This window comes from Phyllobates terribilis, unplaced genomic scaffold (assembly GCF_046119375.1).
Source record: "Phyllobates terribilis strain yellow unplaced genomic scaffold, ASM4611937v1 Scaffold_71__1_contigs__length_7168151, whole genome shotgun sequence".
NCBI lineage: Eukaryota > Metazoa > Chordata > Amphibia > Anura > Dendrobatidae > Phyllobates > Phyllobates terribilis.
In genome coordinates, this window is record NW_027362831.1 from 2,382,554 (window position 1) to 2,399,821 (window position 17,268).

The following is a 17,268-nucleotide window of genomic DNA, read 5'->3' on the forward strand; positions in this document are numbered from 1 at the left end:
GACCAGATGGATGGACCCGTGGCTGGATCAGTAATAGGCACAGACCTCAACTTCGACTGGTATGCTGGTATTATTACAGATGAACTAGTTGGACATTTTCAAGTTACAATTAGGTGTAAAATCAACTCCCAAACCCCCTGCCAGTTTTTAGAAGACACTTTAAGCAGAGGTACAGAAAAATCTTCATCTTTCAAAAAAAAAAAACAGTATTGTTCTGCAGGACAATTCTCAATCACAGCATCAAAGTCTTGACTGCTCGGTGTCGAAAAGGTCTTAAAGATTAAAAAATAATGACATATTGAAATGGCCTTTTCCTCATTGGACCTAAACCGTAGAGTGAACTTTCGAGCTTTTCTTAAACTCGATATTTATGGTGAAGGAAAACAGTCCCCTCTGTGATCAGTGTCTGGGACTATGGTTGGTGCTGCCCACAAAGATGATCGTCAACAGATTAAGAAACTAATGGACTCCATGGATGGATGGCTTATCACTGGTATTGAAAAGAATGGTGGATATATTGGTCACTGTTATATTTTTATTAAATGTCAGAAATGTATTTTTGGACATTGAGTTGTTTGGTTCTTATCCTCACTATACCAGATGAAAATAAACAATAAAGATGGAAAATTTACATTTTTCACATAGTTGCATAATAATTCTGGACACAGAGATATTCTCCTAAGACAACACCTCACTTTTACTTTCTTAAATATTCAGGTTTATTACCCTTTGAATTGACCAACAGCACTGGAGATGTTAAATAATAAAGGTAATCATCAAAAATGCAAATAATCGTGCACACAGTGTAGAGTAGGCGGTGGAGTTAGAAGACCTCTTCTTTCTAGAACTTATCATGGAGTGGTGAGATGTGTACAAATAAACCATTAAAATATTGTTACGGATCCGGGAGGTGGAACCTCTGTGCTGCGGTGCAAGGAGGGACCCAGAGGGGCGTAACTAGGTATCAACTCGGAGCGACCAAGGTCGTACGGCGGCTCAATCGACTCTGTGACCAGGGAGGGTCCGAGCAGAGGGACCAGGTGCTACTCTGTGGATGACCTTGTAAGGGAGCAGGTGACTCCCACGGTACAGATAGTTGGGACTGACCGGTATTGCAGATGGGCACAGCAGGCAGGCTGACGAGTGATCCGGATAGATGGACTGGCAGACACGGCAGGCGACAGGCAAGAGTCTCTAGGTAGGCTGACAGGTGGTCACGGCAAGTGGCGGGCAGGAGCCTCCAGGTAGGCACGGCAGGTAGCAAGCAGGAGCCTCCAGGTAGGCACGGCAGGTAGCAAGCAGGAGCCTTGGTAGGCACGGCAGGTAGCAAGCAGGAGCCTCCAGGTAGGCACGGCTGATAGCAGGCAGGTGCTTCCAGGTAAGCAGATGGACAGAGCCCATAGACAGACTGGCGGGATGAACAGAAGACAGACTGTCGGGCTGGAGAGTAATCAGGCTGGCGGGCTGGACTGGAAGTCAGGCTGGCGGACAGGACTGGAAGTCAGGCTGGCGGACAGGACTGGAAGTCAGGCTGGCGGACAGAACTGGACGTCAGGCTGGTGGACAGGACTGGAAATCAGGCTGGCAGACAGGACTAGTAGTCAGGCTAGCAGCGGGACCTGAGGGCTGAAGCAGAGGTAAGTACACTGTGAAACAATTATTTCTCGGGCACCTCCATTTTGGAGGAGGTGCCTTATATATGGGAGGACCGGGGACTCCTTAGGACGGCACGCGCGGCCCCTTTAATAGAGAGGGAGCGAGTGCGCGCCCTAAGCACAGTGCCCGGGAAGCTGCGCGCCCCAGCAGCAGCAGGAAGAGGAGCGCCGGAGGACGCCAGACAGGGAGCGCGGAGGTGAGAGGGACGGCGTCTCTGCCTGGCAGGGGGCAGAGACTCCGATGCTACAGTACCCCCCCCTCTACGCCCCCTCTTTTTTAGGCCAGAAAGAAATTTTTTAAGGAGAAGTGGGGCATGAATGTTCTCCCTGGGTTCCCAAGTTCTCTTCTCTGGGCCAAACCCCTTCCAATCCATCAGAAAAAAACGTTTTTCCTCTTACCCTCTTGGTGGCCAGAATGTTCTCTACCTCAAAAATGTCCTCAGTGGAAACCGGAGCAGGGGGAGCACCTGGATTGTTGGAAGAAGAATTAAACACAACTGGTTTGAGGAGAGATACATGGAAGGAGTTGGGAATCCGCAAGGTGGCCGGGAGTTTTAACTTGTAGGCCACTGGGTTGATTTTTTTGAGGACTTCAAATGGACCAATGAACTGAGGACCCAACTTATAGGAGGGTATTTTGAGCCGGACATGTTTGGAAGAGAGCCAGACTTTATCTCCCGGAGGGAATTGAGGCGGATCCAGACGTCTCTTGTCAGCATGTTTCTTCATGCGCTCAGAGGACTGAAGAAGTGCGGACCTAGTATTTTCCCAAATGGTGGAGAATTCGCTGACTAGAGACTCCGTGGCAGGGTTGTCCACCGAGGCGGAGATGGGAAACAGAATCCGGGGAAGTTGACCGTAGACCACAAAGAATGAGGATTTAAAAGTAGATTCTTTCTCATGGTTGTAGGAGAATTCGCCCCATGGTAGGAGCTCCACCCAATCAGTATGGTGAGCGTTAACAAAGTGCCGGAGGTAGCTGGTAAGGATTTGGTTGATACGCTCCACTTGGCCATTGGACTGTGGATGGTAAGCGGAGGAGAAATCCAGGGAGACATCCAGCAGCTTACACGTAGCTCTCCAGAAGCGTGAGGTGAACTGAACCCCTCGATCCGACACAATGTGGAGGGGTAGGCCATGGAGACGGAAGATATGAAGGATGAAGTCCTTAGCCAGCTCCGATGCAGACGGGAGACCAGGCAGAGGGATGAAGTGGGCCATTTTAGAAAAGCGGTTGGCGACCACCCAAATGACTGTACAACCGGCAGAAACAGGGAGATCTGTAATAAAGTCCATGGCAGTGTGCTGCCACGGCGCAGAAGGTACGGGAAGAGGCAGGAGGCGACCGGCTGGAAGATGTCTGGGAACTTTGTTGCGGGCACAGGACGAACAGGCCGAGACGAAGTCTACCACATCCTTGCACAGGGTAGGCCACCAGTAATGCCGGGTAATGAGCAGGAAGGTCTTCTTCTGACCGGCATGGCCTGCTAGCTTAGATGAATGACCCCAGTTAAGAACCTTCTCACGATCTGGAACCGCTACAAACGTCTTACCTGTGGAAGACGAGTCAGATCCAAGGGGGCCACATTCATCGCTTTGGAGGGGTCGATGATGTGCCTAGGCTCCTCCTCTTGATCGGAGGACAGGAAGGATCGGGATAAGGCGTCAGCTTTATAATTCTTGTCCGCCGGGTGGTAATGTAGGATAAAGTCGAAGCGGGAGAAGAACAAAGACCACCGGGCCTGACGCAGATTGAGTCTTTGGGCATTCTGGAGATATGCTAGATTTTTGTGATCTGCATAGATGATCACTGGGTATAGAGCCCCTTCAAGCAAATAACGCCACTCCTCCAGCGCCAATTTAATGACTAACAGTTCTCGGTCTCCTATGGAGTAGTTGCGCTCAGACGAGGAGAAGAGTTTGGAGAAGAAGCCACAGGTTACCATTCTCCCTGATAAAGATTTTTGGGTGAGCACCGCTCCGGCTCCGGAGGAGAAAGCATCAATCTCCATGAAGAACTGTTTGTTGCAGTCCGGACGGTACAGCACTGGGGCAGAGGAGAAGGCTTGCTTTAAGGAAAGGAAGGCCTCCTCAGCTTCGGGCGGCCATTCCTTGGGATTTGCTCCCTTACGGGTGAGCGCAGAGATGGGGGCAGTCTGGGAAGAGAAGTGTGGGATGAAGTGACGATAGTAGTTGGCAAAGCCCAGGAATCGCTGAATCGCCTTCAACCCCTTCGGACGGGGCCACTTTAGGACAGCAGAAAGCTTCTCAGAATCCATTCGTAGACCTGTCTGGGAGATAACATAGCCCAGGAATGGAAGAGAGGTCTGCTCGTAGAGGAACTTCTCAAATTTTGCATAGAGGTGATTCTGCCTGAGCCTAAGCAGGACCTGACGAACATCCCTCCGGTGTGTGGGAAGATCCGGAGAGAAGACCGAGATGTCGTCCAGGTACACCACCACGCAAGAATATAGGAGGTCACGGAAGATGTCGTTGACTAATTCTTGGAAAACGGCGGGAGTATTGCAGAGGCCGAAGGGCACCACACGGTATTCATAGTGACCGTCCCGGGTATTGAATGCCGTCTTCCACTCGTCTCCTTGACGGATCTGGACCAGGTTATACGCCCCACATAGATCCAGCTTGGTAAAGATCCTAGTGCCCTTAAGGCGGTCAAACAACTCGGAGATGAGCGGCAGGGGGTATTTATTTTTGACCGTGATTTGGTTGAGTCCTCTATAGTCAATACAGGGGCGTAGTGAACCATCCTTCTTTTTAACGAAGAAAAATCCGGCTCCAGCCAGGGAGGTGGATTTCCGGATGAATCCCCTGGCCAGATTCTCCTCGATGTAATCCGACATGGCCCGGGTTTCTGCCGACGACAGCGGGTAGATACGTCCACGGGGTGGAGTGGCACCGGGTACCAGGTCTATCGGGCAATCATATGGCCTATGAGGTGGCAGTGTCTCTGCTTCCTTTTTGTCGAAGCCAACTGCATAGGACCAGTAAGGTGCCGGTAAACCTTGTAGATTAGCCGGGGTGGGTGGAGGACGAACTGGGCGAACCGGGACCAGGCAGGTCTTATGACAATCCTGCCCCCAACGGTGTACTTCACCGGATTGCCAATTCAGCACGGGTTCATGTCTCTGAAGCCAGGGTAGACATAGCAATAGGGAGTGAGAGAGTCCGGAAAGCACATGGAAGGAGATCCTCTGAGTGCAGCATTTCCACCTGCAGAGTTATAGGTTCTGTGATGAGCAGGATGGTCACCGGAAGGAGTCTTCCATCCACGGAGGCGACTGCCAATGGTTCAGCCAGAGGTTTGGTGGGAATGTGATATTTCTCTACCAGGGACTGGGAAATGAGGTTCCCAGCAGCTCCGGAATCCAGGTGTGCAACTTCAAAGTAGCGGTTCTCTCCCCAGGAGATAGAGACAGACAAAGTCAGGGAAGGAGAGGGTTTACTTTTGCCTAGGACGACCTCTCCGAGCGGTCCTAGACACTGGAGTTTCCCGGCTTTACCGGGCAGGAACGAATGAAGTGCTCCTTACTGCCACAGTAGAAACAGCTCCCCTCGGCTCGGCATGACTCTTGGCGAGATTTGACCATCTTGGTCTGGTCGATCTGCATAGGTTCGGGCGAGGGTGCCCGGGGAGTTGCTGATTGAGAAGCAGGTCTCTGGAAAATAGGAGCAAGATGAGGAAATCTTCTCTCCAAGGTGACCTCCTTGGTACGTTCTTGGAAACGGAGGTCAATCCAGGTAGCTAGTGACACCAGGTCATCCAGGGAGGTAGGAATATCCTGGGCGGCTAACTCGTCCTTAATCCGACCAGAAAGGCCCTCCCAGAAGATAGACACCAGGGCTTCATTGCCCCAGGTAAGCTCAGAAGCAAGGGTGCGGAAGCGTATGGCATACTGGCCCACGGTGAGACATCCTTGGTGGAGACGGAGCAAAGAGGAGGCAGTAGAAATCCTTCGTCCTGGTTCATCGAAGACCCTCCAGAAGGCAGAGAGGAAAGCTGGAAGATCAGACACCATGGAATCTTCTCTCTCCCATAGGGGGTTAAGCCATGCCAGTTCTTCCCCGGTGAGGTGAGACATGATGAACGCCACCTTGGCCCGGTCGGAGGAGAACTGATGTGCCAAAAGTTCAAAGTGCAGCGTGCACTGGTTCAGAAAGCCCCGACATGAGACGGGGTCACCTCCAAAACGAGGAGGCGCAGAGAGCCGGGGACCTGGGTTGGATGCTGTGGTGTTGGTGGGCAGCGGCGCTGCGGGAACGGGAGTCGCACGACTCGAGGCGTACACAGGTGGGACAGACAGCGTGTCCAGGCGGGAGTTGACATTCCGCAGGAAGTTCAGGATGGTTTCCTGTTGGGATCTCTGACGAGAAACCTCCTGGTACAGGTCAGTAAGCAAGGGGGTTTGGGGGCCACTGGGTTCCATAGCCCGAGCAAACTGTTACAGATCCGGTAGGTGGAACCTCTGTGCTGCGGTGCAAGGAGGGACCCAGAGGGGCATAACTAGGTATCAACTCGGAGCGACCAAGGTCGTACGGCGGCTCAATCGACTCCGTGACCAGGGAGGGTCCGAGCAGAGGGACCAGGTGCTACTCTGTGGATGACCTTGTAAGGGAGCAGGTGACTCCCACGATACAGATAGTTGGGACTGACCGGTATTGCAGATGGGCACAGCAGGCAGGCTGACGAGTGATCCAGATAGATGGACTAGCAGACACGGCAGGCGACAGGCAGGAGTCTCTAGGTAGGCTGACAGGTGGTCACGGCAAGTGACGGGCAGGAGCCTCCAGGTAGGCACGGCAGGTAGCAAGCAGGAGCCTCCAGGTAGGCACGGCAGGTAGCAAGCAGGATCCTTGGTAGGTACGGCAGGTAGCAAGCCGGAGCCTCCAGGTAGGCATGGCAGGTAGCAGGCAGGTGCTTCCAGGTAAGCAGACGGGCAGAGCCCATAGACAGACTGGCGGGCTGAACGGAAGACAGACTGTCGGGCTGGAGAGTAATCAGGCTGGCGGGCTGGACTGGAAGTCAGGCTGGCGGACAGGACTGGAAGTCAGGCTGGCGGACAGGACTGGAAGTTAGGCTGGCGGACAGGACTGGAAATCAGGCTGGCGGACAGGACTGATAGTCAAGCTAGCAGCGGGACCTGAGGGCTGAAGCAGAGTTAAGTACACCGTGCAACAACTATTGCTCGGGCACCTCCAGTTTGGAGGAGGTGCCTTATATATGGGAGGACCTCCAGCTATTGGCCGGGGACTCCTTAGGACGGTGCGCGCGGCCCCTTTAAGAGAGAGGGAGCGAGCGCGCACCGTAAGCACAGTGCCCGGGAAGCTGCGCGCGCCGGCAGCAGCAGGAAGAGGAGCGCCGGAGGACGCCGGGCGGGGAGCGTGGAGGTGAGAGGGACAGCGTCTCTGCCTGGCAGGGGGCAGAGACGCCGATGCTACACATTTTATTGGCTGTACAAAGACTGTTGCGTTCTTTATATTGTTAAATTACCTGAATTATTTTATATCTTTCGTAATCCCAACTGATAGCACATAGGTATCTCTGTATGACCTGAAGATGTATGAAGAGCTCTACCATATTATTGCTTTATACCAGCATCACAATGCTATTAATTTTTTTTTATTACACAGAATTTTATAGATTTTACACCAACTCATCTTCAATCCACTCAGATTCCCACAATATGAGATACTAATAATTTATCTATATCACTTTCCTAGAGAAGAATGGATAGAGACAAAACGAAGATGGCAGAGAGGATATTACACCTCACCCTAGAGATCCTCTTCTGGCTTACTGGAGAGGTGAGAGATTCTGATGACGTCACATTACGTCATTCTTATCTATGGGAATAACAGATGTACAGAACTGGAGAGGTGAGGACTCTGGAAATGTCTGGAGTGAGATTTATTAATGTGTCTCTCCATAATCAGGATTATACAGTAGTGAAGAAGACCTCTGGTGAGCGCTGTCAGGACCCTGTGTCTGAGAGATGGAGAAGACCCCTGAGCTCAATCACAGGGCCTCCACCTCATTCCCTGATACATGAGGACATCAATGACCAGAAGATCCTAGAACTCACCTACAAGATGATTGAGCTGCTGACTGGAGAGGTGACACTGCTGGGAATGATGGGACATTATACAGTAATGCTATGAAGGGATCAGGGGATGATGGTATCATTGTATGTATCAGGTTCCTATAAGTTGTCAGGACTTCACTGTCTATTTCGCCATGGAGGAGTGGGAGTATTTAGAAGGACACAAAGATTTGTACAAGAACGTCATGATGGAGGTTCCCCAGCCCCTCACATCACCAGGTAATAGACCGGACTAAATACACAAGGCCTATAATTATCTGTATGGAAAGAATTAATTCAGTCCATGTATGTGTTTCCACCAGATCTATCCAGTAAGAGGACAACACAAGAGAGATGTCCCTCTCATCTTCTTCCACAGGACTGTAAACAAGAAGATCCCAATATTCCTCATAATCATCAGGTAGATGGAGAGAAGGTGTCATGTGATCTCCTCTATAATATGTAGATGGCTGTGAAGGTCTTGTGTTCAGTCTTGTTTTATCCACCAATATTATATGTTTTATACTTGGGTAATGAGGACAGTGGAAATGGCAGGATTAGAGCTGATCATAGATGTGACTTCTCTATATGTCTTTTACAACATTTGTTTCAGGGTGAAAATCTGACCCATATTAATACTACAGAGACATATGTGAGGGGTGATGAGTGGTGTAAAGAGGAGATTCCTACATATGACTACCCAGGTGAGTAGTTACCACTCAATGTAGAGAAGTCACAGATTCTTCTCAGTCACCGGCTGTGGCTGCTTTATCGATGGTGTAGTCCGGCCATGTCATAATTGTGTGATCACCATTTTACCTCTAGACCACATTTTCCTCCATCCAAAAATGTTCACATTACTTTGTGTAATTGTGAAAGACCTTTTCTAGAGAACTTACAACCTGGAGGATCTACCTACCCCCTGGTATTAGGAGACGCTGACCGTTACCTGCTCAGATCTGTAAACTATAAAGCCAAATGAAAATCACTTGATCAATGTTTTCAATCCTAAGGAATTCAGATTACTGCACAATCTCTCCTGAAACGAGGGGCACTAATACTTTCTCTACTTTTATGGTCAGAACTAATAGTAGCTCCAATGGTCCACCATAAATGAGTACTCTCCCGGAGTAAACTCCAGTTTAGTGTTGAAGCTCTCACTTATTTATATGTTGTTGTTGCGGATATAACATATCTTTTATTCTGTCTTTTTTTACAGGTTCATACTGTATGGTAGTTTGATTGTGGTGGGATCGGCTTGACTCACTTATGTGACTCTGTAACTCTCTAGTCTTTAAAAGAAGGTCTCCATTACATCTTCCCAATGCCCGAGGTCTAAATTTAAGACACATCAGCTCTGAACTATTATAAAAAGTTCTCCTTCAATGTCTAATATTTCTTCTTGAAACTCATCTGACAGAAAATATTGGCCCTTACGATAGTTTAGATTGCCAAGAGCCAACGAGCCCCATACTCTAATTACCCTAGAAAGGTTTCACCACTGGTTACTCATTTTTTACTGATGAAGAATGTTGAGTTTGATCATTTCAGTAGATGTGTTATTGTCTATAGTCAGTTTTTGGATACAGTAGTTAGTGCCCAAAATACTCAGATTTAACCTCTTCCCGCAGCCGGTTTTGTGTTCCTATCCAGGGCCCATTTTCAGATCTGACATGTGTCACTTTATGTCGTGATTATTGTTGAGTGAGCACTAAAATGCTCGAAGCTCGGACCGAGCTCACCGTGATTCTCGGGTGCTCGACCCGAGCAACGAGCCTAATGTTAGTCTATGGGAGACCCGAGCATTTTTGCGGTGGCACCCCCGGCAGTCTGTAGAAAGCCTAAAAAGTGCCCAAAACGATAGTGACAGTGCTCAAAAGTCAAGGGGACAGCATGGGGATCACCCCAGGAAGCATTTCTGACCCTCAGGTCACTGCTGTCAACAACGTGGTCAGAGGTATTAAGTCACTTTTACGGGCTCACAATAAAACGTTCAAAAACGAAACTGAAACGGTTTTCCTGTGAAATATGTTAAGGAACTTCCTTTAAAGGGTAAAGAGACTTGTGTATAAGGTAAAATAAATAACCAAAAGCAAAAATACTCCTCCACACCTTGGGCTATGTTCACAAGTAGCATTTTTTATGCGTTTTTGAACTTTTGTATTGCTTTCAACCGTGACAAATGCATTCACTGGGAAATGTCATTTTAACATTTTACAATCTTATCTGGCTATGTGCTGTGTGACACATGCATACAGTGCTGAAAAGACATGGGAACAGCATGGGGAAGACCCCTGGAAGCATCTCTGACACCCAGGTCACTGCCTAAAAATGTGCCCATCAGAAGTGATCAGAAGATGCAGACATGCAACTATCCCCATGCAAGTCCTTCTCCCAGGGCAGTGTTCAATTGTACCTCCCCCATTCCTTGCAATGCAAGCGCAAGTATGCAGCCTGCCACCCACCCACCCCCAGGCTGCAATACCATACTGCTAGCTTGCTTGCACTTGAAATTGGGCCTTTTAGGCATGTGGAGGAAGACGCCGGCCACCATGTCATGGCTGCGTCGGCGGCCTGGTATCCATACTCAGTCCCCAGCCGCCCGGCGGTCGGGTGTCCACGCTCGGTCCCCAAACGCCCCGCGGCCGGGTGTTCATACTCCGTCCCCAGCCGCACCGCGGCCGGGTGTCCATAAACGGTCCTCAGCCGCCCCTATTTCTCCTGGGACCTTCCCCCACACTTTTCTTAGCCTGGCCTGCTTTAGGGCAGCATTGGACGAGCCCACCAGAGAACTAGACTCCTCCGGTGGGCCCTGGCTTCTCCATCAGGGGAGTTGAGAGTGCCAAGGTGAGGAGCATGATGATGATGATGATAGAAGGAAGCATCTGCTTTGTTTTCTTGGAATGCAAGCGTAAGTGTGCAAGCTGCCACCCACCCACCCCCAGGCTGCAATACCATACTGGCATGTGGAGGCAGATGCCGGCCACCATGTCATGGCTGCGTAGGGGGCCTGGTATCCATACTCAGACTCCAGCCACCCGGCGGCCGGGTGTCCACGCTCGGTCCCCAGCCACCAGGGGGCGGCCGTGTGTCCATACTCGGTCTCCAGCCACCCCTATTTGTCCCGGTGCGCCTTATACACAAGCATGCATACCAAAACATTACCTGTGCCCTCCCCAGTGCATTTAGTGAGAAGGACAGCCTAACCACAAACACGTGGACAAGTGAAAATGGCCAGGGATGGTCCATCTCACTGATGCCTTCACACTGGGTTAATATTGTGGAAGCCGGGACACAGTTGGACACTGGGATGCAACACGTCCTCCAGACATAGAGGATTGCGAGTCCTCGGTCACTTAGGCTTCAACACAAGGTTCAGAAGGTAGACAGCAGCAGTGCTCGGCCTCCTACACAACGAGTAAATTATTCATGATCATGAGGCCATCCATCTCCTTAGCTTTCTGTTCCTTGGAATTCAAAGCACATGTATGTAGTAGTGGCTAGGCCTGAGGTGGTCAGCGTTTTGGCGCATATCCTACCTCCTCCGAGGATTGCTGGATGTTTTCCTGCTACTATCTTAGTTCTCTGACTCCCGTTAAAACAAAGCTTCAGGTGATGAATGATGGATGACATAGTAACATAGTTTGTAAAGCCGAATAAAGACTTGCGTCCATCAAGTTCGACATGTTAGTTCAGTAATTGCTAAAGTTGATCCAGAGGAGGGCAAAAACCCCAAATGATTTAGCCAATCTTCACCGGAGGAAAAATTCCCTCCCGACTCTGAAACCAGCAGTCAGAATAAATCCCTGTATCAACCTACTATTTTATTTCATTTTTAAGTATATGCTGAAATCTGCCTGGTATCTAGAAATGCATCCAGTCCCCGCTTGAACTGGTGTAGTGAATCCGACATTACCGTCTCCTCACTCAGTGAATTCCATATTCTCACTGCTCTTACCGTAAAGAACCCCTTCCTATGCTGGTGCTGAAACCTTTTCTCTTCCAGTCTTAGTGAGGGCCCTCTTGTTACCGTAATATCCCTCCTTTTGAACAAATCCCGGGCAAGATCTCTATACTGTCCCCTAACATATTTGTACACATTTATTATGTCCCCCCTCAACCTTCTCTTTTCCAGGCTGAATAGTCCTAGTTTTGCCAACCTCTCTGGGTATTGCAGTCCCTCCATTCCCTTTATTAATTTTGTTGCCCTCCTTTGTACCTTTTCAAGCTCATTTATATCCTTTCTATATATTGGGGCCCATAACTGAGCACAGTATTCCAAGTGTGGTCTGACCAGTGCTTTGTACAGTGGAAGAACAATGTTCTCATCCTTTGCAGCTATACCTCTTCTGATACATCCCATTACCCTGTTTGCCCTTACAGCAGCGGCCTGACTTTGGGCACTCCAATTTAGTTTGCTATCAATCAAGATGCCCAAGTCCTTCTCCATCTCTGAATTCCCCAATGATTTCCCATTCAGTGAGTACTGGTGACTTCCATTTTTCCTTCCCATATGTATGACCTTACATTTCTCCTCGTTAAACCTCATTTGCCATTTAATGCTCCACCTACCCAGCTTATCCAAATCCCTCTGTAGGTCTGCACTGTCCTCTTTTGTATTAATTGTTTTACATAACTTTGTGTCATCTGCAAATATTGATATTTTACTATTTATCCCGTTGACTATGTCGTTAATAAAGATATTAAATAACATTGGGCCTAGTACAGACCCCTGTGGTACCCCACTAGTGACGCTTACCCAATCTGAGTATATTCCATTTATAACCACCCTCTGCCTTCTATCCTTTAGCCAGTTAGCTACCCACTTGCAGACATTTTCCCCCAGCCCCATCATTCTCATTTTGTATACCAACCTATTATGTGGCACGCTATCGAACGCTTTTGAGAAGTCGAGATACACGACATCCACTGGTTCCCCCTGATCTACTCGAGAGCTAACCTCCTCGTAGAAGTCAATCAGGTTTGTTTGGCAGGAGCGATTCCTCATGAATCCATGTTGGTTCGGGATTAAAAGATTATTAGCATCAAGATGCTCCGTAATTGCTTCTTTAATTAAGCTTTCAAAAATTTTGCCCACAACGGACGTCAGACTCACCGGCCGATAGTTTCCGGCGTCACTTTTCGCTCCCTTTTTGAATATTGGCACTACATTCGCCTGTCGCCAATCAAGTGGTACAGACCCAGTCTCAACAGAGTCCTTAAATATAAGATATAACGGTCTGTCTATCACATTACTTAGTTCCCTTAGTACCCGTGGGTGTATGCCATCAGGTCCTGGTGATTTGTTTATTTTAATGTTACTGAGGCGTTTCTGTACCCCAACTTGGGTTAGATTTGTCATACTTAGTGGAGGATTAAGTTTGTCACTTCTCATTTCTCCTGTTAGTTCGATTTCCTTTGTGAAAGTTGTCGAAAAAAAATTATTTAATAGATTAGCTTTATCCTCATCTTTCTCTATGATTTTGCCTTCCTCACTTTTTATCGGTCCAATATTATCCGATTTAATCCTTTTACTATTTATATACGTAAAGAACAGTTTGGGATTTGATCTACTTTCCCTAGCAATACGTTTCTCTGTTTCCTCCTTCGCTATTTTTATTTGTTTTTTACAGGTTCTCGTTTTTTCCTTGTAACACATTAGTGCCTCCTTACTGTTTTCCTGTTTTAATCTCTTGAATGCCTCTTTTTTGCTATTTAACGCCCCTTTTACGTTCTTGTTCAACCATATTGGTTTCCTCTTATTTCTGGCCCTTTTATTCCCATACGGTATATACCTCTCGCACTGAGTATTCAGAATTCTTTTGAAGGTTTCCCATTTACTATTCGTATTCCTTTGATTAAGAACTTTGTCCCAGTCAATAAGTTGAAGGCTTTCTTTCAGCTGATCAAACTTCGCCCTCCTAAAGTTTAATGTTTTTGTTGTTCCCTTATTGATAACCCTACTGAAGGGCATTTTGAAGTCGATAATATTATGGTCGCTATTACCTAGGTGCCCCCCTATCTGTACCTCAGTTATTCTATCAGGCCTATTAGTCAATATTAAGTCCAACACGGCCTTCCCTCTCGTTGGTTCCTGCACTAGTTGGGAGAGATAATTATCCTTAATATTTGTCAAGAACCTTTTTCCTTTCTGAGATCTACAGGTTTCTGTTTCCCAGTCAATATCCGGGTAGTTGAAATCCCCCATTACAATCACTTCATTATGTTTTGCTACTTTGTCTATTTGTCCTAATAGCAGATTCTCATTCTCCTCTGTTATATTTGGTGGCTTATAGCAGACCCCCAGTAATATTTTATTAATATTTTTAGTTCCCTCTATCTCTACCCACATGGACTCGACCCCCTCTTCTCCCTCTCCTATATCTTCCCTTAGTCTGGGTTTTAGACATGACTTTACATATAAGCAGACTCCTCCGCCTTTCCCCTGTTTCCGGTCCCTTCTAAATAAACTATAATCTAATAAATTTACCGCCCAGTCGTAGCTATCGTCTAGCCAAGTCTCTGTTATACCTACGATGTCATACCTCTCCTCCGATATAAGCGCCTGCAGCTCATCCGCCTTATTGGTCAGGCTTCTTGCGTTGGTCAGCATGCAAGATAAAACTTTGGGGTTATTTAGCATCCTATTCTTCTCTAACGATCTAACTGTACTATCCCCACCCCCCTCTCCACCCTCATTATATTCACTTCTCCCCTTCCCCCTTGCTTGCCTCACATCCCACATCCCACCTATTTCCTTGGTCCCCCCCCCCGTCTCTAGTTTAAAAACTCCTCCAACCTATTAGCCATCTTCTTCCCCAGCACTGCTGCACCCTCCCCAATGAGGTGCAGCCCGTCCCTACGGTAGAGCCTGTAGCCGACCGCGAAGTCGGCCCAGTTCTCCATGAACCCAAACCCTTCTGCCTTGCACCAACTCTTTAGCCACTTATTCACCTCCCTAACTTCCCGTTCGCGCTCCTGTGTGGCTCGCGGGGTTGGTAGTATTTCTGAGAAAACTACCTTGGAGGTCCTTGCCCTAAGCTTCCTACCTAGGTCCCTGAAATCATTTTTAAGGACCCTCCATCTACCACTCACTTTGTCATTGGTGCCGATGTGGACCATGACCGCTGGGTCTTCGCCAGCCCCACCCAGTAACCTGTCAACCCGATCCGCGATGTGCCGGACTCGAGCGCCAGGGAGGCAGCACACCATTCGGCGATCTCGGTCTTTGTGACAGATTGCCCTGTCTGTCCCCCTAATAATAGAGTCACCCACTACCAGAACCTGTCTTGCCTGCCCTACACTTCCCCCTCCCCCTCATTACTGGAGCATACACTCCCCCGGCGGTCAGAGGATCTGTCGTGCTCCAATAATGCCGGTTCTGAACCAGCCTTCCTATACTTCTTCCCTCTATCCCTCCTAACTGTTATCCAGCTCCCTGCCTGTTCAGCCTGTTGAGGTGGTGGCAAAGGAGAAAGAGCAGGAGGAACAGGGACCATTCACATCAATATCAGGCCAGTCAACCACACATGTCTTGTAGGATATGTTTCTGTACCAAAAGGAGCTGTTCGGCTACACAGTTATAGGGCATACAGTGAGTGCAATGCCTACCAAAAATTTCGAGGCACTCCAATGCCCCATGGAAGTGACATGGAGGTCAGAGGGCCTTAACTAAACCTTTTTTCCATTTATAGCAACTGTATCTCCTGTACACTGTTGGCCTAAGCAGTGAATGGAAGGCTTTCCAAAAATTATGAGAAACTGCAATGCCCCTTGAAACAGACGTGGATTACAGCGTGCTAAAAACCTTCTACCCATTATTGGGGAGTGGGTCTCCCTTAGTTTTCGCCCATGCATTGAAAAGCAAAAGCTGACTAAAATTAGGAGGAAATGCAATGCCCGTTGGAAGAGTCGTGGAGGTTAGAGGTAATTAAAAACAACATTTCAATGCCCCTTGGAAGAGCTGTGGAGTTCAACGTGGTTTAACAAGACGGTTTTAATGCCCCTTGGAAGAGTGGTGGAGGTCGCAGCTGATTAAAAAGACAATATCAATGCCCCTTGGAAGAGCTGTGGAGTTCAGAGTGGTTTAACAAGACGGTTTTAATGCCCCTTGGAAGAGACGTGGAGGTCACAGTGGTTTAACAAGACGGTTTTAATGCCCCTTGGAAGAGACGTGGAGGTCACAGTAGCTTAACAAGACGGTTTTAATGCCCCTTGGAAGATTGGTGGAGGTCGCAGTGGTTTAACAAGACTGTTTTAATGCCCCTTGGAAGAGACGTGGAGGTCACAGTGGTTTAACAAAACGGATTTAATGCCCCTTGGAAGAGACGTGGAGGTCACAGTAGCTTAACAAGACGGTTTTAATGCCCCTTGGAAGAGTGGTGGAGGTCACGGTGGTTTAACAAGACAGTTTTAATGCCCCTTGGAAGAGACGTGGAGGTCACAGTGGTTTAACAAGATGGTTTTAATGCCCCTTGGAAGAGACGTGGTTACAGTGGTTTACCAAGACGGTTTTAATGCCCCTTGGAAGAGACGTGGAGGTCACAGTGGTTTAACAAGACGGTTTTAATGCCCCTTGGAAGAGTGGTGGAGGTCGCAGTGGAATAAAAAACAATATCAATGCGCCGTGGGGAAGAGACGTGGAGGTCACAGTAGCTTAACAAGACGGTTTTAATGCCCCTTGGAAGAGTGGTGGAGGTCGCAGTGGAATAAAAAGACAATATCAATGCCCCTTGGAAGAGCTGTGGAGTTCAGAGTGATTTAACAAGACGGTTTTAATGCCCCTTGGAAGATTGGTGGAGGTCGCAGTAGTCTAACAAGACAGTTTTAATGCCCCTTGGAAGATTGGTGGAGGTCGCAGTAGTCTAACAAGACGGTTTTAATGCCCCTTGGAAGAGACGTAGAGGTCACAGTGGTTTAACAAGACGGTTTTAATGCCCCTTGGAAGAGACGTGAAGGTCACAGTAGCTTAACAAGACGGTTTTAATGCCCCTTGGAAGATTGGTGGAGGTCGCAGTGGTTTAACAAGACAGTTTTAATGCCCCTTGGAAGAGACGTGGAGGTCACAGTGGTTTAACAAGACGGTTTTAATGCCCCTTGGAAGAGACGTGGAGGTCACAGTAGCTTAACAAGACGGTTTTAATGCCCCTTGGAAGAGTGGTGGAGGTCGCGGTGGTTTAACAAGACGGTTTTAATGCCCCTTGGAAGAGACGTGGAGGTCACAGTGGTTTAACAAGATAGTTTTAATGCCCCTTGGAAGAGACGTGGAGGTCACAGTGGTTTAACAAGATGGTTTTAATGCCCCTTGGAAGAGACGTGGAGGTCACAGTGGTTTAACAAGACGGTTTTAATGCCCCTTGGAAGATTGGTGGAGGTCGCAGTGGTTTAACAAGACAGTTTTAATGCCCCTTGGAAGAGACGTGGAGGTCACAGTGGTTTAACAAGACGGTTTTAATGCCCCTTGGAAGAGACGTGGAGGTCACAGTAGCTTAACAAGACGGTTTTAATGCCCCTTG

At 48.3% G+C, this 17,268-nt stretch overlaps 1 protein-coding gene across 1 annotated transcript in view; it reads left to right on the top strand.

Annotated features, from left to right (window-relative positions):
- LOC141194443 (uncharacterized) overlaps nt 1-17,268 on the top strand; it is a 73,596-nt gene that overhangs the window by 40,420 nt on the left and 15,908 nt on the right. Inside the window, exons 8-12 of the mRNA XM_073662364.1 lie at nt 7,395-7,478; nt 7,608-7,787; nt 7,870-7,993; nt 8,077-8,174; nt 8,367-8,457. Of these exons, the coding sequence (XP_073518465.1) occupies nt 7,395-7,478; nt 7,608-7,787; nt 7,870-7,993; nt 8,077-8,174; nt 8,367-8,457 (577 nt within the window). The remainder of the gene's footprint in view (nt 1-7,394; nt 7,479-7,607; nt 7,788-7,869; nt 7,994-8,076; nt 8,175-8,366; nt 8,458-17,268) is intronic.